At 42.0% G+C, this 22644-nt stretch overlaps 1 protein-coding gene across 1 annotated transcript in view; it reads right to left on the bottom strand.

Moving 5' to 3' along the window:
- Window positions 1–5252, bottom strand: part of NCAPG (non-SMC condensin I complex subunit G) — a 28902-nt gene extending 23650 nt beyond the window's left edge. Inside the window, exons 1-2 of the mRNA XM_075266140.1 lie at window positions 5072–5252; window positions 2058–2264 (exon numbers count right to left, since the gene is read on the bottom strand). Of these exons, the coding sequence (XP_075122241.1) occupies window positions 2058–2264; window positions 5072–5182 (318 nt within the window). The 5' untranslated portion in view covers window positions 5183–5252. The remainder of the gene's footprint in view (window positions 1–2057; window positions 2265–5071) is intronic.
- Window positions 5253–22644: the final 17392 nt, after the last annotated feature.

Below are 22644 nucleotides of genomic sequence, written 5' to 3'. Positions count from 1 at the left end.
TGGTGGTGGCGCCCTACCCTTAAAGAGGACCTTTCGTGTCCTCAGGCACATGCAGTTAACCGTGCAAATTCAGCGCACTGTCGGCTTTCACATTATGTCCCTGGCTGCCTGAATCTCTGCCCACTGTCACAAGCGCGTTCCTGACAGTCTACCTGGGCTCGAGGAAGGCCCCCTCCCCCTACAGTACTCATCCATAGCGCTGTACTGTAAGAAGGGGTGCCATCGCTGGGCGGTAAGGAATGCCCCTTCTGACAGCACAGCGCTATGGACAAGTATTGTCAGGGCGGCAGGAGGAGGGGGGGGGGCGTTCCTCACAACCCAGCTAGACTGTCAGGAATGCCCTTCTGACAGTGGGCAGAAATCAGTGCCGTTATAACAGCGCTGATATCTCCAGCCCCCGGGCACATAAGGGGAAAGACAACAGTGCGCTGAATTCAGTGCACTGTCAGCTTTCTGGCGGTATATAAAACTACATGTGCCTGAAGACATGAAAGGCCTTCTTTAAGCAGATGGTCCTCCTTGATAGCAGACCGGATCCCACTGGGAGATAGAAGTCTTGGAAACAGTTGGGCCCTTGTAAGGGCGCTCAGGGAGAAAGAACAAGGAATCTGAACGACAGAAACTGGTAATAGACCCAGATCGCCCGGACAACATCCAGGCAGTGAAGAGAATGCTCACGTAAATGCTTGTGGTCTGGGCAGAAAGATGGTAAGACGATGTACCCGTTGATGTGGAAGGAAGACCATCTTAGGCAAAAAAAAGATGGTAGTGGACAAAGGACAACTTTGTCCTTGTAAAGAACAGGAAAAGGTGTCCTCTGGAACAGGGCAGCAAATTCAGAGACCCTACAGATAGAGGTAATGGCCAACAGGAAGGCAACATGCCAGGATAGAAGGCGAAGAGAGATATCCACTGGGGCCACACGGTGGTTCAGTGGTTAGCATTGCAGCCTTGCAGCGCTGGAGTCCTGGTGTTCAAATCCCACCAAGGGCAAAAAACCATCTGCAAGGAGTTTGTATGTTCTCCCCGTGTTTGCATGGATTTCCATCCCATAGTCCAAAAAAGACATACTGATAGGGGGAAAAAATGTACATTGTGAGCTCTATGTGGGGCTCGCAATCTACATTTAAAAAAAAAAAAAAAAAAAAAAAGATATCCAGCAAAGGCTTGACAAGGGAAGGCTAAAGAACATCAAGGACGAGATTAAGGTCCCATGGGAGGACACACAAGGTTAAAACTGACTAGCACAGTGTCTGGGAGAGGGTAAAGCCCAGAGGTGGAGTCAACAGTTTTTGATACTCCTAGTGGCCAGGTCTATACCCATGGTGCAGTGTCCCCCAATGAAATAACCAAGAAAGTGTTATTGGAGAGGTAAGATAAAAACCAGGAGAGGGCCAAATCACTGATGACAAGTCATTAGAGAGTTTTAGGAGGGAGGGGTTAACATTGTGAAGGGTACTCTATAATGACAGAGTAATGTCATTTGGCTTTGACATATAGCACAGAAACCACAGTGTTCCCACCAGGGCAAATTACAGTAGACTATTTGTAAAACTCGGCATGGAAAAACAATGCCATACAGTTTCACAGCTATTTCACCCCTTTAATTTAGGAAAAGTGGTGAAGGACTACCATCACAATCAGTGTCTTCAAGTTAATAACTTAGAGGCTCTGGCCGCTTCGTAAGTCCTGTGCAGCAGATTCACCTGAACTCAAATCTACACAAGTTGGGAACCAGCATAGGTTTGTGATATAACTCGTGTCATTTTTCTGCCTTAAGTTACAGTAAGTCTTGGGTAGGGGCCGTTCATGCCCTGCCTAGATTCCCACCCCTCTGCTCACTGACTAAAAAAGGGACGAGCAGGGTGCAATAGCTGACGTGCAATCTTGTGCCAAAAATGTGCTAAGTTGAGGTAATTTTTGGACACTTTCTAGGCACTTTCCAGATAGCAAGTCTGGGCCATTGTTGTCACAAACCTTCAGCCATAAAAGCAGCAAGTCTGTGGGCCGCAGAATATAATAAAGATGCAGAGTGAAACAGCAGATTTCACACCAACCTGAAGAAGAAAGTTAAAGAGGTAGTTCACAGGGGAGTTCTCTTCATCCATTTCATCCTCTTCCTCGCTGTCACTGTTGTGGAACGACGTTACAAACTTGGCTACAAAATCCATCACTCTTTCTACTGCAGGTTCTCTTCTGTAGACTATTAAAGGATACTTCAAGTAATGAATGAATTCTTCCAGGAAAATGGACTTATCTTCCATCTGAAATACAATAAAATCAGAACACTCAGAAACCAAATCGTAAAGTAATGCCTAATAATCATGCAGCATATAGGAAGAGGTAGAGGTCGGGGAAGCATCCAATTACTGAATATGCTGCTAAATACTGATCTCCATGTCGGAAATATTCTCCCTTACAAGCAAGAATACCTCCAAAATAAAGCAAACTGATTTTTTTTTTTCTAACTACTCTGTATAAATTGCAATAGTAAAAGTAATAGGATGGTATACTAGGGCACCAAGGCAAAAGTGTATAAGTGCCCCAGTATAGCTCTGTAAAACTTGTAGGTTGTACGGAGCCTTAATAGCATGAGGCCTAAGGCCCTGTTCACATTACAGGTCTTTGAAGAGGGGCTAAACCACCAACTCCATTTTTCCACAGACCAGCTATGACCCCTTCACATAAGGCTGATGGATTCAGCCAGAAGTAGTAAAGATTTGCTAAGGCTAGATTCAGATCTGCGCTGGAGCCTCCTCTGCACAAAATCGGCAAAGAAAAAAAGTCCTGCAAGGAAGACTTTCCTCCTCGCCAATTTCGGTAAAAAACCAGTAGAAACCAAACAGAACCTATTATAGTCTATAGGGTACAACGGTGTCTGCTTTTTAAGTGGATAGGCTCTCCATCTTTCGGGTCCCCATGTGGAACTGAAAAACTGAGATCCAAACGCTAGTGACAACCTAGTGCCAGTGATTACGAAGCCAGTGATTGAATTCCTAAGAAAGTAAATATGCAACAAAAGTACACATCTAATTATAATAATTGTAGAATATAATTAAAAACAATCATTTTATTTTAAAGCTGGAGTCCTAGTCTGCAACTTTTTTTCTGATTCCAACTAAAACTGGTCCCAACTCTGATTTCTAATTTTACAGATTGATGTTTATTTCTATTTCCTTCCAGTTGCAGAGATGAAAGGGCTCGGTAATGGATACACGTCATTGACGGGGGTGAGACTCTCTGCCACAACATTTAGGAGGGAGGTAGAGGAGCAGCAGAGTGGGGTAATCCTGTTTTTTCTAGAGTTGGCCCTTAAAGATAAGATCACTAACATCCTTGAAGATGGAACTCATAATAGCAGTCAGGAGGAAACATTCTAATAATCCTATCTTCAACATTAACAATCCAAGTACTTGTCATCTAAGCTATACAATCCTAAAAATAGGTCAGCAGTATCAGATCAGCAGTCTGGAAACCTGACACCTACCCACAAGAAAAGGTCCTATCTCTGGTACCCTCACTGATTATAACATTGATCCCATATAATCTATTGGGATCTGCATCGCCTCTCCATTCAATCTCAATGGTACTGACAGGTAAGGCTACATTCAAATCTGCACCAGAATTTCCATCACACATTGAGCTCAAAATCGTTATAGGCTTTCCTTCGTCAGTTTCAGTTTAAAATCGACAGACACCCGATGGACCCCATTATATTCAATGGGGTCTTCCAGGCTCTATGTGTCACTACCGTTTTAGCGGTGTCTCTGTTGTTCAGATTCCCCAATGGACCCAAACAATGGGAATGAAATGCTAGTGTGAACATAAGTAAATCAGTATTGAACAGTTCATCAGCGCCATAGACTCTACATACAAATGGGGGACACGTCCTGTAACATTACCAACATGACAAGTGGTGGCAATAGTGATGTCAGTACAGGAAAAAAAATATTTCACTGATCAACCTATAATGTTTTTATTCACTCCCAGAAAAGTCCTTTAGTGTTAGGAGACTTAGACAGTGTGCTTTCTAAACCCATCATTTGGTCATTTAATCTAGGCTTCTTACTATAACAACAAATTTGATACTGCAGATCACACAATGTTTCTGCTGACAGCTATCACACAATACAGAGACATTTGAATGGAGTTGCGGAAACATAACTACTATTCACATGTATAGGATTTGACAATTTTAGTACAGAATATACTATTCTGTGCACGGATACCTACTACTGTATAATTCTGGGGGATTGTGCTAGTTCATCTACACCCAAAAACTATCATAGATGTGGCAGATCTTTGATGCAAGGTCCGTATTTGCACCAAAGATACAAATCAGGGGCAGGGCATCTGCGGGAGCTGGTCTAGCAGTGCCCGGGGTCTTATGATCACATATGATATATGATCACTGAGGACAATCTGAAGTCAAAAGAAAGGACCAGGGACATCAATCATACAAGTCTCTGATAACGTCCCCGGTCTGCCCACCGGAACAAGCCTCAGGCTGAGCCGGACAGACCAGGGAACATCAGTGTGCCAAGGACAGGTGAGTATGTAAAGCATTATGGTAGCTGTAGGATAGAAGCAGATGAAGCTACACCATGTAGACAAATGCAGAAGATGCTAGGAACTCCCAAACACAGAAATCACTCAAAACACTGCTAAAGGTATATGGGTACATTTATTAACCCATTAATAGCACTAAGACCTTTTCTAAAAACATTATTTTTGCCTATAAATCCCCTTTAAGACCATCTCACCATGTAAACACCTCTAAAGCTACAGACTGAATTCCTAGGAAAGAAAATACAGCTAATATATAACAATATATTAATAATTGTATACTACAATGAAAAAGTATCTTATGTTGAAGTCAGAATTGGAGTTATGAACTTTTGTTCCCGACTCTAATATCACAGATCTTTTGCAAATCAGCATCAGGCTTTCAGCTAGAAAACGCATTGTGTGAACAGTTCCTAATGCCATAGCTTATCCATACAGTATATCAATCCCCGTGCTGTCATGTCAGTGATATTCCAATGCTCATGTATACACTGTAAGCACCCACCTGGTCATAAGTGACTCTCAGGGAAGACACCAGCTTGGCAATATTCTGATGCGCTTTCTGTGCGAGGTCGAAAGCTTCTTTTATCTGCAGACCTTTCTTTTCCACCGTCATTTTGGCTATAGCTTTATCACAGCTGCAGTTCCCGTTACAAAGTCTCAGTGCCGCCTTCCTCCCTTACACCGGATCCCGCCAGCATTCAAAAGCTGCGCATGCGCTTAGCAGGAGGCTGAAAATCCGTGTCATGTGGTTCGAATGACGTCGCAAAACGTAGCGAAATTCGCTTGGCTGTCGTGGGCATAGTACGCATGCGCTGTTGGCTCTCTGGCGTGTGGTGCTGCTGTAGACTAGTGGCCGCGTTATCGCGCCTATCGTACGAACTCTCCCAAATCGTAGGGGAAATGTTTTTTTTTCTTGCTGCTCAAACCCCGTTCTCACAGATATAACAGCGGCATCTCCTGTAACTGTGGCATTGTGCTGAACTATAGTGTGCTGCTTTACAGGAGACTCAGCTGCCATTTTGAGAGTTTAAAGTGACTTGTTCACACGACAGTGCCGTTTTCAACGGATCTAATATATAACACGGAGTAAACGCACGCTCATTTTGCAGAATACACATGTAAAAATAAGACTCCCATTGACTTCAATGACATTTTACACGTGTATTTTGCTAAAATGAGCAAGCATTTATTCCGTGTGAAGGCCGGAGTAACACTCCGCTCATTCTGACATGTAAACACTTGTCAGAGTGAGCGCAGTAAAACAGAATCCCATTGACTTCAATGGGTGTCGGCTTACACGCGCTACCCATTGAACTCAATGGGCTGCTTTTTTACCTATTGCTGTCAATGTGATACGCGCTTAATGGGTAGCTTACGTAAGACTGAACCCATTGAAGTCAAAGGGATTCTGTTTTACTGTGCTCACTCTGACAAGTGTTTATGTGTCAGAATGAGTGGAGTGTTTACTCCTTGTGAAAGCAGCCTATGGGTCTTGAAACGTGGCTATGAACGTCAGTTCATGATGGCTGTTTTCCCTCCGTTATGTTTTTTCCGTTATTTGATAGCTGTGTCACCTTTTTTTTTTTTTTACATTTGCATTTAGGGTCTGTTCACACAGTTTTTTGCAGGCGTATTTTGACGTGGAATCCGCTTGCAAAAAAGGCTCCCATTCATTTGAAAGGAAGCCGCCGCTTTTTTTTTCCTGCTAGCAATTTTTTTCCACTAGCAGGAAAAAGAAGCGAGATGCCCCTTGTGCCCGCGGTTTCCGCAGCTGAGACGTCCGCGGCACGAGACTCACTCCTGAGTAGGCCCATTCATTTGGGCCTAATCAGGAGCAGGATGCCGGTGCACCAGCATTCCGCGCAGAGAGTTCACACAGCGGAAAAGGTTTCCCTTTATTGTGATGTGCAAACACCATGGAGAAACGGAGAAGTAATTTTTTTGTGCAAAACCACGTTGCACAAAAATGATGACTTTTATGCCTTGTATGCTAGAAAATTGGCGTACAAGGTATAATAAATCTTCCCTATTTTTTTTTAAAAAAAGGCCATGTGTTGTGTGAATAAGGACTTACAGTCTTTTCACACAGACTGGAGAAACTGTGTAGTAGCTGGAGTTAAGCCCAGTTCATACTTGTGTTGAGGCCATTCTGTTCTCCTCTCTGCATTAAAAATGTGGAGAGAAAAGTCCTACTAGCAGCACTTTTCACTCAGCACTTTTTGTGCAGAAACCATATGGACCCCATTATAGTCTATGGGGTCCGCGAGTTTCCTAAGGTAACCTCTTTTTTATGTGGATTAGGTTTCCGTTCGGGGGTCCCCAAACAGACACCATTGCACAGATGTGAATCAAGTTGCTTTCAAATATGCAGCGGCAGAGAGACTCTAAAATGGTGAAGAACAAGGCCTGCATGCATGACGTTTTTGTCAATGTCATGGAGAAAGCAATGGATACCCAATGGACCCCATTATAGTCAATGGAGTCCCTCCAGGTCTGTCGTTTCGTCATTACATTGGTTTGTTTTTATTGTTTTGAATTTGTTGTTCTATTACTACAAAGGAAAAGAAGAACGGATTAAACAATGTAGATGTGAAGCTACCCTTACTGTAGTGATGGAAATTGCGATTCTTTATGTGAGCTGGATCATACGGCTCTACCCACTAAAAAGAGCCAACTCTTTTGGCTCCTATTTAAAAAAGACCTTTCACATCCATGGGCACATACGGTATTATATACCGCTAGAGAGTGGACAGTGCGCTGAATTCACCGCACTGTCAGTTTTCCCGTTATGTGCCCCTGGTGAAGAGCTATCATTGCCATTACCATAGCTCTTCAGTATCAGAAGGGCATTTCTGACAGTCTGTGAGGAACGCCTCTCCTGACAGTAGAGTCCATAGCGCTGTACTGCCCAGCTATGACGTTCACACTACCGTTGGTGTACACTCAGCAGTGTCCGTGGCTATTGTCTGTACAAGATTTTAGCAACGCACACTGGCTGGTCCATTTGCAATTTCCATTCATTTCAATGGAATTTTGTCTTGTGTCTGTTTGTGTCCTTAAGGGCCCCTTCACACGGAGTTTACGCTCCGCTCATTCAGACACGTATACACTAGCGCTTCAGAACACATCTATTCACTTCAATGGGAGCGCGTGTAAAGCTGGCTTTACACGTGCTCCCATTGAAGTGAATGGGATGTGTTTTGAAGCGCTCGTGTATACGTGTCTGAATGAGCGGAGCGTAAACTCCGTGTGAAGGGGCCCTTAGGCTAAAGCCCCACATTGCGGAAACGCACCTTCTTTTGTTGCGTTTTTTTGAGCCAAACTTAGGAGTGGCTACAAAAGGAATGAGAAATATATAGGAGTACTTATACTTCTACCATCTGCTCAATCCACTCCTGACTTTGGCTCAAAAAAACGCAACAACATCTGCAACAAAAAAAGTTGTGTTTCCACAATGTGGGGCTTCAGCCTTAGTGTCCATTTGCAACCATGTCTATTTTTTCAAGCGGATAAAAAAAATCTATATACAGGACTTTTCTGTCTGTGTTTGAAAAAACGAACAGCAAGTGTCTGTTATTTTTTTAACATTCAAGTCTATAGACAATGGACACATAACGGACAGTAACTGACAGCCATCAGTTACTATCTGTTTGTGTCCATTATGATAGGTGTCCGTTTTTGGAATGGTTAGAAGTAAAGTTATATAGCTCTCAATAAAGAAATAGTAGTTATATCTATATAAATACATTGCAGGGAGCGTTAAAGCAAACTTTTACTGCAGTAAATTTTTACAGTGCACTGTGTGTGTGGCCTGGCCCCGCAGTGTGCTGACTGATTAGTGATGCACATCATTGATTGCCATCTGTGCTGAATTTTTGGCACAGGATTTTTTTTTTTATGTGTATAAAAAAACGATAGTAATAGTTAGCTATTTATACACAAAGGGATATATACTGTGAAAACATTACAGGTGTCTTTTCTGCAAACCTTTTTTAAACTATTACATTTTTATACTACAGTTTTTTCAGTCTTCTTGTCTGTGGCCTTCACTCGCTGAGCACCAGTTAGTGATCACTGATCTGCATCTGTGCTCCATTTGCAGGTTTTTTTTTTTTTTTGTTATAAAACTGCAATGATTAGCAGTAGCTAGCTATGTATCTACCATCTATAAGTAGTTAGCTATGTATCTACCATCTATAAGTAGTTAGCTATGTATCTACCATATATTTATCATATGTACAAGTCTCTCTTTACATATACATTTTTGGTATCTTTATTGGAGGCTTTTTTTATTTTTACTGTAGTAACTTTTTGTGTTACTTTTTTTTTTTTTTGCCTGTATTGCACCAACATATTCCACAACGCTTTACAGACTTTTTCAATCACTGTCCCATATGAAGCTTACAATCTAAATTCCCTTTCAGTATGTCTTTGGAGTGCGGGAGGAAATTAAAGTACCCAGGTGAAACCCATTAAACACAGAGAACATACAAGCTCCAAGATTCCAGCTCTTCAAGACTATAGTTTACATGTGATGGGTGCTGCAACGGTATCTCAGATACTTGAATGGGATACAGCTTTAGTACCCACAACTGTAGCCATGTAAACCATAATGGGAACTGTGTGCTGTGGGAAACAGCTGATCTGCAGGGTCCTAACAGTCTATGAGGTCAGAGAGGGTCCAACACCCAAGGCCCCTGCTGATCAACTATTTAAAGGTACTGTAGTGCTTTTGTGAGCGCTGTGACTGCTTTGCTATTTACATTGCATAGTATCTCTTTTATAATCACCATGCATTGTTATTACAGCTTGTAATAATAGTGCACAGGTGCTATAAACAGCTGGCATGTGATGTGAATACGGAAGTGGACCCCACACCATATAATATGCTCCACAATGGCTCCACTCCAACACAGTATTATATGCTCCACGGTTGTTCGGATGCAGTATTATATACTCCACAGTGGCCCACATACAGCATAATATGTTTCTCACAATGGCTAGAACTGTATTTCTTCCATATAAGTATTTTGATTTTTAGTTATCTCCCCTGGGCAGGCACCCAGGCCCCTTTGCATTAACAATATGTATAATCATAATGATGGTACACCTCCAGGCCCAGTTTCCCCTGCAACCACAATCGTTTCGCCACTGTCTATTTATGTTTCTCCGTAGAAATTGCATTGTACAATTACTCTGTGAGAACAGTTCCCCAATGTAATAAGAACCTCTTGGTCAAGTATGAAGAAAAGAATGTCGTTGTACTGACCACTTTTCATGGTAACAGCGGGATCCCCATCCCTGTGCAAGGTACCTCTACCCTTAGGCTCTGTTCCCACGGAGTAACACGCCGCGCATTCATACACGTATACACGTGTCAGAGTGTGAGCGCTCAAAACAGATCCCATTCACTTCAATGTGTGCCGGCTTACGGGTGCTACACATTGAAATCAATGGTAGACTTTTTTAACCCATTGATTTTAATGTGTAGTGCATGTGAGCTGACACACATTGAAGTGAATGGGATCTGTTTTGAGTGCTCACACTCTGACACGTGTATACGTATCTGAATGCGCGGCGCGTTACTCCGTGGGAACGGAGCCTTACCTCCATTTTCCTTCATTTCTTTGACACAGCTATATGGTTAGCAAAGTTCCTCAATGCAGTTTTAAATACATTAAATGGTGCAGTTTCTAAATTCGTGTTAAGTATGGTGGTTTTCTATAATATAGGCCCAAAAAGTTCCTTTAGAACTGAATTAGTTCTTAAATAATATAAATTTTAATTTTTGCTGATCAAATGCTAAGTCTTCTAACATCCTATAAAAATAAAAAGATGCTTAGGCTAAAGCCCCACTTTGCGAGAAACTGCTTTTTTTTACTGCAGATTTTATTGCATTTTTTTTTAGCCAAATCCATGAAAGGGAAATATATAGGAAATATATAAGGGCCCACATTACGGAAATGCAGCTTTTCTTGTTGCAGAATCCCAGAATAGATTGAGCAAAAGACAGAAGTATAAGCACTATATATATATATATATATATATATATATATATATATATATATATATATCTACATACATGTAGACAAAATTGTTGGTCCCCCTCGTTTAATGAAAGAGAAGCCCACAATGGTCACAGAAATAACAGAATCTGACAAAAAAAAAAAATATATTAATAAACTATTAAATACAAATTCTATGAAAATGAACAAATGAAAGACATTGTTTTTCAACCATGCTTCAACTGAATTTTTTTTTTCTTAAATAAAACTCATGAAACAGGTCTGGACAAAAATGATGGTTCCCCTGAAAATAATGTGACCAAAGGGACATGTTAACTCTCGGTGTGTCCACTAATTAGCATCACAGTTGTCTACAATCTTGTAATCAGTCAGTGGCCTGTATATAGGGCTACAGATACTCACTGTGCTGTATGGTGACATAGTGTGTGCCACACTCAACATGGACCAGAGGAACTTGAAGGAAAGCGTTCTCAGGAGCTTAGAAAGAAAATTACAGACAAGCATGTTAAAGTTAAAGGTTATAAGACCATCTCCAAGCAGCTTGATGTTCCTGTGACTAAAGTTGCACATATTATTAAGAAATTTAAGATCCATGGGACTGTAGCCAACCTCCATAGATGTGGCCGCAGGAAGAAAATTGATGACAAATCAAAGAGATGGATATTACGAATGGTAAAAAAAAAAATAGAGCCCAGAAAAACTTATAAAGAGATTAAAGGTGAACTTCAAGCTCAAGGAACATCAGTGTCAGATCGCACCATCCGTCTTTGTTTGAGTCAAAGTAGACTTCATGGGAGACGACCAATGTGGACAGCATTGTTGAAAACAAATCATTAAAAAGCCAGAATGAAATTTGACAAACTACATGTTAACAAGCTATAAAGATTCTGAGAGAATATCCTATGAGCCAAAAATCGAAATTTTTGGCAAGGCACATCTGCTCTATGTTCACAGATGGAAAAATGAAGCATATCTTGAAAGGAACACTGTCCCTACTGTGAAACATGGAGGAGGCTCAGTTATGTTCTGGGGCTGCTTCGCTGCATCTGGTACAGGGTGTCTTGAATCTGTGCAGGGTACAATGAAATCTCTAGACTATCAAGGGATTCTAGAGAGAAATGTGCTGCCCAGTGTCAGAAAGCTTGGTTTCAATTGCAGTTCATGGGTCTTGCAACAGGATAATGACCCAAAACACACAGCTAAAAACACCCAAGAATGGCTAAGAGGAAAACGTTGGACTATTCTGAAGTGGCCTTCTAAGGAGCTGAAACATGCCGTCTGGAAAAGGCCCCATGCAAACCTGAGACAACTAGTTTGATCATGAGGAGAGGGACAATATACTTTTTGAGAGGTGCAGAAGTCTCATTGACAGTTACAGGAATTGTTTGATTGCAGGGATTGCGTCAGACGGTTGTGTAACAAAATATTACATTAAAGGAACCATCATTTCTGTCCAGGCCGGTGTCATGAGATTTTATATATATATATGTATATATATATATATATTCAGTTGAAGCGAAAAGCAATGTCTGACTTTCATTTGTTCATTTTCATAGAATTTTTTATTTATTATTAATTTTGTCAGATTCAAGTTATTTCAGTGACCATTGGGGATTTTTCATTCATTAACCCCTTCCCGCCGATGGCACTTTTTGACTTCCTGACCAAGTTCGATTTTTCAAAACTGACGTATCACTTTATGTGGCAATAACTTTGGAACGCTTTAAAGGGGTTGTCCCATCACAAGGATCCTATCTACCGTATTTTTCGGACTATAAGACGCACTGGACTATAAGACGCAGGTTTTAGAGGAGGAAAATAGGGAAAAAAAATTTTGAAGCAAAAACTGGTAAAATATTTAATATATGGGAGTTGTAGTTTTGCAACAGCTGCAAGGCCACATTGACAGGTGACCCTGCAGCTGTACGGGGATGTATAGGGCGTTTTTTTTTTGCGGGGCCAGATGTACTTTTTAGTTATACCATTTTGGGGAATGTCTATTTCTTAGATCACCTTGTATTGAAAAAAAAACAGGAGGTGATTTAGAACTTTTATTTATTTTATATTTTTATTATATATTTTAAAGCTTTTTTTTTTTTTTTTACTATTTTATTCCCCCCCGGGGGCTTGAACCTGCGGTCGCTTGATTGCAAGTCCCATAGACGGCAATACAACTGTATTGCCGTCTATGGGACATTCTGTCTATTAGTATTACGGCTGGTCATAGAGACCAGCCGCAATACTAATATAGCCGTGACAGGCCGGGGAGCCTCATTAGGCTCCCGGCTGTCACCCGAACAGGTCGGCTCCTGCGATATCGCCGCGCAGGAGCCGGCCTGCAACTTTACAGGTACGGGGCCGGTGGGGACCGGCCCCGGGGGAGAAGAGGCCACCGATACTGACCCGGCATCCGCTGTACTAGAGAGGCGGATGCCGGGGAGGGATAGAAGCCATCACAGACGCCGGGGCCTGAGACATCGCTGCCCTGCCCTGCATGAAGCCAGCGGCGGGGGGACGGAGGAGCGGAATAGCATCACTCCTCCCGCTGCTGGCTTCATGCAGGGCAGAGGAGCGCAGCGATTTCTCAGGCCCCGGCGTCTATCACTTGCCGGCTTCCGCCTCTCTATTACAGCGGATGCCAGGCGCCACATTCAGACTATAAGACGCACCCTTCTTTTCCCCCCAAATTTTGGGGAAAAAAAGTGCGTCTTATAGTCCGAAAAATACGGTATACTGTTTGCTAATGTGAATGTAAGACTTTTCCTAAATACATTGCTTCAGCAAAACTGCTTTGTTTGTCCACTATCTTACTTTATTCATTTTTTTGGGACACATCTCTTGACTTATCTGGTCATAAGTCAAGTGATGTATCTGCTGCTCTGAGGGGGGAGGGAGGAGGGGCTAAGTGCACGGAAGCAAGCCTGGAGGGGGGGGGTAGTTTACCCTTTGGGGGGAAGGGGCCGCCAATACAAACCTGGCATCCGCTGTAATAGAGAGGCGGATGCCGGGGAGGGTTAGATGCCAGCACAGATGCCAGCAACATCGCTATGCTTCTGCCCTGCATGAAGCCAGCAGCGGCAGGAGCGATGCTGCTATTCCGGGAGGGGGGGGGGGGCGGGGCGGAGGAGCGGAATAACAGCATCGCTTCTGCCGCTGCTGGCTTCATGCGGGGCAGAAGCATAGCAATGTTGCTGGCATCTGTGCCGGCGTCTGTGCATCTGTGCCGGCGTATACACTCCCCGGCATCCGCCTCTCTATTATAGCGGATGCCGGGTTTGTATTCACATATGCAAAGCCAAGCGGCGAGATGACGCTGTCCCTGCGTGCACGCTCATAGACCAGTCTAGCCTTCACAATGCGAATACAGACCCAACATCCTCTGTAATAGAGAGAGGCGGATGTCGGGTCTGTATTCGCATTGTGAAGGCTAGACTGGTCTATGAGCGTGCACTCAGGGCCAGCGACATCTCGCCACTTGGCTTTGCATATGTGACCCCGCCCACCAATGACGCAACAAAGCCGGAAGACAGAAGATTTTATAGCAACGAAGACTGGTGAGTATGTGACGTGGGACAACCCCTTTAACTTACCAAAGTGATTTTGAGATTGTTTTCTCGTAACACATTGTACTTCATGTTAGTAGTAAATTTTGGTTGATATGTTTTGTGTTTAATTATGAAAAAATAGGAAATTTGGTGGAAATTTTGAAAAATATGCATTTTATAAAGTTTGAAATGATGTGCATTGCATACAGATAGTCAGACCACCAAATGATATCATAAATCTCATGTCCCAGATCTCTGCTTTATGTCACCATCAAACTTTAGTCACCCTTTTATTTTTTACGGACATTATAAGGTTTACAAGTGAAACAGCAATATTTAAAATTTTCAAGAAATTTCCAAAACCCATTTTTTAAGGGACTAATCCAGCTATGAAGGGGTTTTGAAAGACCCTTGTATTAAAAACCCCCATAAATCACCCCATTTTCAAAACTTCACCCCGTAAATAAGCCAAAACAACATTTATCAAGTATTTCGGCCCTAAAAGTGCTTAACAGGAATTAAGACAAAATGGAGGTGAAATTTACACATTTGATTTTATTTTACTAAAATATTACTTAAATATTTTCGTTTAGCCCTGGAATTTGAACATTCACAAGGGGTTAAAGGAGAAAACGCATCCCACAATTTGTTATGCAAGTTCTCCCGACTACCATAGTACCCCACTTGTGGGTGTAAACTAATATATGGATGCACAGTGAGACGAAGAAGGGAAGGCGCGCCAAAGAGCTTTTAGAGGGAAGATCTGGCTGTGATCAGTTTCAGGCACCATGTTGCATTTTCAAAGCCCTTGAGGAGTCAAAACAGTTGAAACCTCTAGAAAGTGACCCCGTTTTGAAAACTGCACGCCATCAAGTGATGTAATGAGCATTAGTAACTCCGAAGTGAATATGTAAGCTGTGCAGAATAAATTGGGCACACCAAATCCCATTCTATTTTCCTACTAGCTCCTATGACACGGATGGGGGAGAGGGGCATTCTGGGGGATCATGTTTGACCACCGGCATCTCAGGGGTTAACACCCGCAATCGGACCCGGTTCTGACCGCGGGTGTTACAGGACAGTGCCAGCCGTATGTTACGGCTAACACCCGCAGGGCATGGTGCGCACACAGTTTGGTGCGCACACAGCGCCGTACTATTACGGCGGATGTTGGGAAGGGGTTAAACGAGGGGGACCAACAATTTTGTCTAAGTGTGTATTTCCCCTGGCAGCAGTTTCCTGGCACTAGTTACTAAAATTAAGTTTACTGTTCATCAAAATCTCCATTTTTTCTGCAGTAATCTTACTACTTCTTACTACCATGTGTGATCAAGGGACTTAGTCCAATTTTCCACATTTAGAACAGGGAAGACATTTTTTTTCCTCATTGGGTGTATTGGCTTCCTCTGGATCAACTTGGTATGGACATGTGCCTTTACCCAACCTTATCTACTATATGTATATAAGGCTAGGTAGACACTAGCACTCAGTCTCCGCTCTGGATTCCGTCCCCAAGCAGACCACCCCTCCCCCCTCCTCTCCTGATTGGAAACCCGAACGCAGATATGAACATCGCATAAATTCTACCTTTTAATGCCTAGTGAGGCTCAAAAATACATGAAAATTGAAACACATGCAGAGAAACAAATTTGGAGAACAGCGGCCTCCAGAGTCAAATCTGCCATAAAAATAAATGTAAACCATCTATAAATGGTATCGATCTTAAATGGAATCTATTAGCCTGATCTTGCTGCCATGCACTGACGCTAAAGTACATTCATTCTGTCACTTATGTGTGAATACAGCTGATGTCTTCTTTCTCAGTATGCACAGTAATAGGGAGAAAGCTGTCAATGAGCCACCATCTCCTGAATCCATCACACTTCTGCCTCACAGTGCTGGTATTGCACTGCAAAATATAAGTTGACAAAACAAAAAAATATTCACATGTAAGTGAGATCAGCGTGTTTGCCACTACTTTATGCTGCCCTCAGAGAGAACAGCATACATAGACTGACAGATTCCCTTTAAGTGCTTTCTCAAAGAATGTAAATGACTTCGTTGGCAGAGTTCTTCCAAGCATTGACAGATTTCCTTTGTTTTGGTACACTGCCAATATCTACTGCATTACTGTCACGGGGGATTTTGCAGAATGAATGGTTGGCATTGCTGACTGACAGTCCACAGAGTTAGACTAATGGGTCATCCTTGGGTTTGTTTTACCCATCAACAACTATTGATCAATGCTATTTTGGTGCAAACACGTTGCAGTCGAAAACTTATTTATGACCACAAAAAGCACAACAAAACTCAGGTTAAGGTTGCTGGAATTAGAGAGATTGTCTTATCTCTCTTATCTCATATGCCCTGTTATGTAGAAACATAGAGGACTGATGGCAGAGTCGAACTGGCCCACCAGGGTACCTGTGAATCCCCTGGTGGCCCCCTTGCCTTTAGGGGACCCTACTGGACCCTCACTGCTTTTTTTTTGATTGGCAGTAGAGTTGCAGTAAGACCCCATTCGCTTACCTCTCCCCGCTCCAGGCCAGGGCCCCCATACGCCGCACATTAAAACATCACAACGTGATATGGGATGCACAGGGCCCAGGCTGCTAAGGGAAGAAGAGAGGCCGCGAGCAGAAGCGGAGAGCAGTAAGTGATGCAGCCAGATTCTCCCTGGTTTTGCAGTATGGTTTTATAATATGCTGAGATTGTCTTATCTCATATGCCCTGTTACGTAGAAACGTAGAGGACTGATGGCATTAAAAAATGCATTGATCCATCAAAGCTGCACATGAAACACCCGTAAGAGCAGTGCTATAAATAGCTGACACAGCAGGCGCAAGAGTCAGAGTGGCGACCACTCCGCAAATCGTCAATAATCCGAGAAGGAAAATGCACTCCACAGATTAAAATCCAAAATAAAGTTGATTTATTCATCCTTTGTTCAATGCAAATGTTTCGCTGTATCAATGAAGGCAATTTCAAGCTTTGCTGGAAACCATGCTGGCAACTAGGAAAAAGTGTAAAGCCATTCTGGCAACTAGGAGTAAGGTTAAAGTCGTGCTGGACCAGCATTTGCAAAGATTCTATGCTGGGGCCAGGGTCGGACTGGCCCACCACGGTACCTGTGAATCCCCTGGTGGGCCCCATGCCTTTAGGGGGCCCTACTGGACCCCAACTGCTTTTTTTTTGATTGGCAGTGGAGGTGCAGTAAAACCCCATTCACTTACCTCTCTCCGCTCCAGGCCAGGGCCCCCGTACACTACACATTACATCATCACAACGTGATATGGGATGCACAGGGCCCAGGCTGCTAAGGGAAGAGAGGAGGCAGAGAGCAGTAAGTGATGCAGCCAGGTTCTCCCCGGTTTTGCAGTATGGTTTTAATAATGTGCTGAAGCATAAAATGCATGATTTGTGGCTCCTTTATGATTATATGGAATTATGGGGGCACTTTACATCCATTAGACACTGCTTTCCGTATACTTTTTCTGTAGAGGAGCACCCCTATAAAATGCCGTTTTTCTGTGCACATTTGTACGGTCAACTCAAAGAAATTTCAATGAAAAAAAATATATATTTGGTGTCAAAAAAGTCACATGTGGTTGAATATGTCCTGGGGCTTGGCACCTGTTGTTTTGCAAAAATAGTTGTGGTAATAAGAAGTGATACCAAGTCCCTATGCCCCATGTGACCATATGGGTATCCTTTACCTTTATTTACATAAACAGCATTATTTCATTTTGATGTTTATCAAATAATAATGATATACGTTAATTATTTAAAATGATTTATCAAATTTATTTATAAAATTTATAATAAATTTATAATTTATAAAAAATTTTGGGGAAATTCACAATGCCCCATATAAATAATACAAGAACTACTTCCCACCCATCTGCCATAAAAAAAGAAGCTTTAAAAAATATAATAAAAAAAATAAAATAAATAAAAGTTCTAAATCACTCCTTTCCATAGAATACATATAAAAGTTGAAAATGAATGTGAAACACCTACACATTAGGTATCCCTGTGTCTGACAGTGCCCGGTCTACTGAATATAGGATCTGCAGTGCTCCTCTTAAGGCGTTAATAGGAGCACTGCAGATACCCTATATTCAGCCAGGCTGAATTCCAAGTGGGGGGAAAAAAAACAGTCCTCAAGCTCAGGGAAGGGGCAGACAGACAACCAAAACACCCCCTCCCCTTCCCCAGTACCCAGCAACTACTGCATCCAAAAACCATTTTAATTTTTGAAAATTTCCAGTAGCTACTACATTCTCCCCCCCCCCCCCAGGATTATAGTCGAGTTAATAAGTTTCCCAGTGTATTGTGGTGAAATTAGGGGTGTCAGCTTATACTCAAGTATATACGGTATATTAAAAAAAGAGTACTACAACAACAGAGAGGTAAAAAAAATTGAATATTAGCATAGAGGAGGACTCCTCCTGATCAGTAGGACCATGATTAGCCTGGGAGGGGCTTGTCCCTCTTCTATCGTAGGGGAAATGGTCAGAGGGATTGTAAGGGTATTGCAAAAAGAACAGTAAAATTCTGTACCAGCAGTGGGTAATGGGGCATCAGGAGAGGTGGATTAATAACTTTAACAGGGTAGACGGAGGAAGCAGATTGGAAGTCCACCAACATGGCAGGGACAAATGATATAAATACTACTGGGCAATCAGATGGCATCTGACAGCGGGAAGCTCATGTTGATGGCCAGATTTCTGCATGTTACCTGGAAGGCCTTCTAGTCTGCTTCCTCATGGTAGATGTTTGGGTAGGGAGGATCACGACAATGCCTTTTTTTCGGGTGGTCTTTGGGGGAGGTCTCAGGAGCAGGTTCAGCTTCTTCAGATGGATCAGTGCCATAGGAGACTGTTGATTCTTTCCCTGGTTATGTTGGAGTGACCACCCATGGTGGTCCCGGCAGCTTGTCAGTGTCCCCCACCAGTTCAAGGAAATTACAGATGGATGATTTTGGAAGGGTGGATTCACTCTCCCTCTTCTGTAGTTCACTCTTTGGGTGAATTCACAATGAGTTGTTGGCAAGAGAATTTTGAGAAAGAATCTGCCTAAAAAATGCTTCCCATTCATTTCAATGAGTGTAAGCAGCTGATTTTTTCAGGTAGAGGGGACAAAAAAGCCACATGACCTATCTTCAGGTGTATTCTCCCTTGAAAAACCTATTGAAATTAATATGGGGTGGAAAAAACACAATGCTTTTTTTAAGTGAATTTTACAGGTATGTGTCAACATACTCTTAGGATGATGGGTTGTTTGCTGGTTGTTCTCCTGCCAAAAGATCTTTAAAAAAATTAAAAATTATTAGCATACAGGAAAACCGTGTAAAAGCAAAACTGTCTTAATTGTACTTACCAATCACAGCGCAACTTACAAAATGTTGTTACGAGAATATACTAAAAAATAAAATAGAAAACATTTTTCTAAAGGATTTTTGTAAACATCAATTGAAATTAGAAATCTGTTTTTGTAACAGTCGTCAAGTAAGCGGCTCACATTATAATATAAACAGATGACTGCAGTTGTATATTTTTTACATGATTGTAACATAATGTGATTGATGCAGCCAAACACAGGGCTCAGTGGCAGCAGCATTCCAAGAAGGGCTAAATCCTTGCGTATTCTTATGTAATTTCTTGAAGAGAACCTTTCATGTCCTCATGCCTATGCAGTTTTATATACAGCAATACTGAATTCAGCGCACTCTCGGCTTTCCTGTTATGTGCCCTGGGGCTGGAGATATTGGTGTCGTTAATTTCAGCAGCGATCTCTCCCCACTATCAGAAGGGCTTTCCTGACAGTCTATCTGGGATGTGAGGAATGCCCCCCCCTCCGACAGTACTCATCCATAGACTTGTACTGGGGGGTTGTTTCTCAGAGCTCAGCATCATCACTGGGCAGTAAGGAACATCTCCTCTGACCATACAGGGCTATGCTAGGGTACTTTCAGGGGGGAGGAAGGCGTTTCTCACATCCCAGATAGCGATGGAACGCCCTTCTGATAGTGGGGAGAGATCGGTGCTGAAATTACCAGCACCGATATCTCCAGGCCTGGAGCACATAACAGGAAAGCCAAATTCAGCGCACTGTCGGCTTTCTAGCAGTATATAAAACTGCATGTAGCTGAGGACATGAAAGGTCCTCTTTAAGCATAGTAAATCATACCTCTTACCCCACCAATGCATCTTTTGGACCCCTCTAATTCAACAGTCCCTTTGTGCTGCAAAAAAAACCCATGTAATTTATGTCTCAGGCAGATATGTAAATGATTACAGGTGTGGTTTGATAAGATCCAGGATCTTGCCATAACAAAGAACAAGGCCAAAGCCCCACATAGAGGGCCGCATTTCAGTAGGTATAATTTGGCATGCGGCGATTTCCAAAAACACGATGGTATTTTTCTGCAATGCGTGGGTGGGACTGTAAAATGCAGCGGTTTTTACCACTACATTCCTAACACTTGGGGCTTCAGACTAAAAGTTCTTTCCCTGATGCCTTTACATAGCATTTCAAAGGCTAAGGTATGTCCTTGCAGAACAAGGAAGGCGCTATCCAGACGTATATAGTCTGTGGGCGGTCCGGAAGTGGTTAAAGGTACTGGCATGAGACCTTGTGCTGAATGGTGAAAAAATAAAAAAAAGTGTGGGCAATATCGATGATGGCAATTATTCTTTATTGAGGAATTATTATGCAGTGCACCCCTTCAATTATAAAACCAGTCTTTATAAATGTATAGTGCAGTTGAATATAATATTATAGTAAATCTTAAAAAAGTAATATTATAGCATATCTTATTAAAGAATAATGTTTCTTTCTCCACTTATCAGGTCTTTTATCCTCCTTCTATGCCTTCACTCTCTGATATCAAACCAATCTGTATCCAGCTTCACACATAGAAATCTATGGAGAGGCAAGGGGGAGAAGAAAGCTGCTGCGGGCTAGTAATTGGTTTATTGCCTCATTCTGTATTGTGGTAGAGCATTATCTTACCATATCTAGTAGAGTCAAAAGAACTCTTAGTTACTAAGTAACATTTTGAAAATGAGTAGTACAAAAGATGTGATATTGACTGAGTAAAGGTTTGTCTATAAGCTGCTGTTCTTTCCCTGACCAAGAAGATCTATAGTATGTTATAATTAGAGATGAGTGAATTTCTCAAAAATTTGATTTGGCAACTTCACTATCTTCATTCTATTCTTACACGAGCGGCTCTGCGCGTGCACAGCAGCCATGGTTTTTCTAACCCTACATAAGTGGCTCTGCACAAGCCCAGCGGCCAACTTTTTCTAGTCCTACATGAGCGTCTTTTCGCATGCCTGGCAGCCATCTTTATTCTTTTCTTACACAAGCTAGGAGGACCAGGACATCGCAGGAGGCATGATGCGACGGCAAAGGTAGGAGTAGTATAGCTGTTCTAAAGGCTATTCTGACGTGCTCTTAGTTTAAAAGGCAATTCGATACCGCGAAGGGTGAGGAAATCTGGATTCAATCCGAATCAAAGATTTCCTGATATTAGGATCAGATTCCACTGTGTCAGCTTCGATTCGCTCATCTCTAGTTACAATGGAGGCCAAAATGAGAACGAATGAGATAGCAGAGGGCGGCTAAAAGGGTTTTCATATACAGAGGTGATGTAGGAACAGATGATTTTATTAATAGATAGGGCAATGTGTTTCCATCTTAGTTACTAGGTGTAGAAGAGCTTAGAAGTTTGTCTTCTTCAGTAGCCTCCTACTCTCCCTCTCCTCTCCATAGACTTCTGTATTAGAAGTAAATTTTCCTGATAAATGGAGAACAAAGTGTTTCTCTAAAAACTATATTACAACGTTTCCTATATTCATGTGTTCTATTTGTTTTTTTAGAAATGTTTTTTATAATTGGAGGTACACTTTAAGGACGTTTTAGCCTTTGGTTGACCTAATAAATTGAGTGTTTCAGTGAATCTGGTGTTTTACAGTCTGCAGTTTTAAATGTGTTTCTGCAGAATGGCTAAAAAATGTTTACAATCACATACTGGAGAGCTGCAGATTTTCACAATATATTGCAACAATAAAATTCCTATGCAATAAAAATTTAAAGAGCTTTTCTGTATATTAAATCACAAATCTTATTGTCCTTCTGGGAAAAAAATAATGTATGTATACAGCCTAAAAACATCATCTTTGTATTGCAAATTATTTACAAAAAAAAAAGCTTAATAATTATGGAAAAAAAGGATACCAAAAATAACCCTAGTGTTGTGTTATTCAATCCATCAAGGGAAGGAGAAAGAGTCTCAGACGCTGATCCTGGTGTTAATATTACATGTGTTTTGGGTGAGGATATTCCTGTGCCTAGCTCAGTACTGGCTTCTGTCTGCTAGTCTCCTGTAATGCATGCTAAAAAGAATTCCCGGCATCTCCCTGTCAGCTTTTAGTCCAATAAGGAAGCCACAGATATACAGCACATGCTGCAGCTTCTCTAGCCTGGCTGCTTTC

The sequence above is a fragment of the Leptodactylus fuscus genome, chromosome 1 (genome assembly GCF_031893055.1).
Source record: "Leptodactylus fuscus isolate aLepFus1 chromosome 1, aLepFus1.hap2, whole genome shotgun sequence".
Classification (NCBI taxonomy): domain Eukaryota; kingdom Metazoa; phylum Chordata; class Amphibia; order Anura; family Leptodactylidae; genus Leptodactylus; species Leptodactylus fuscus.
The sequence above is the reverse complement of the archived record's forward strand: the minus strand, read 5'-3'. Positions and strand labels throughout refer to the sequence as shown.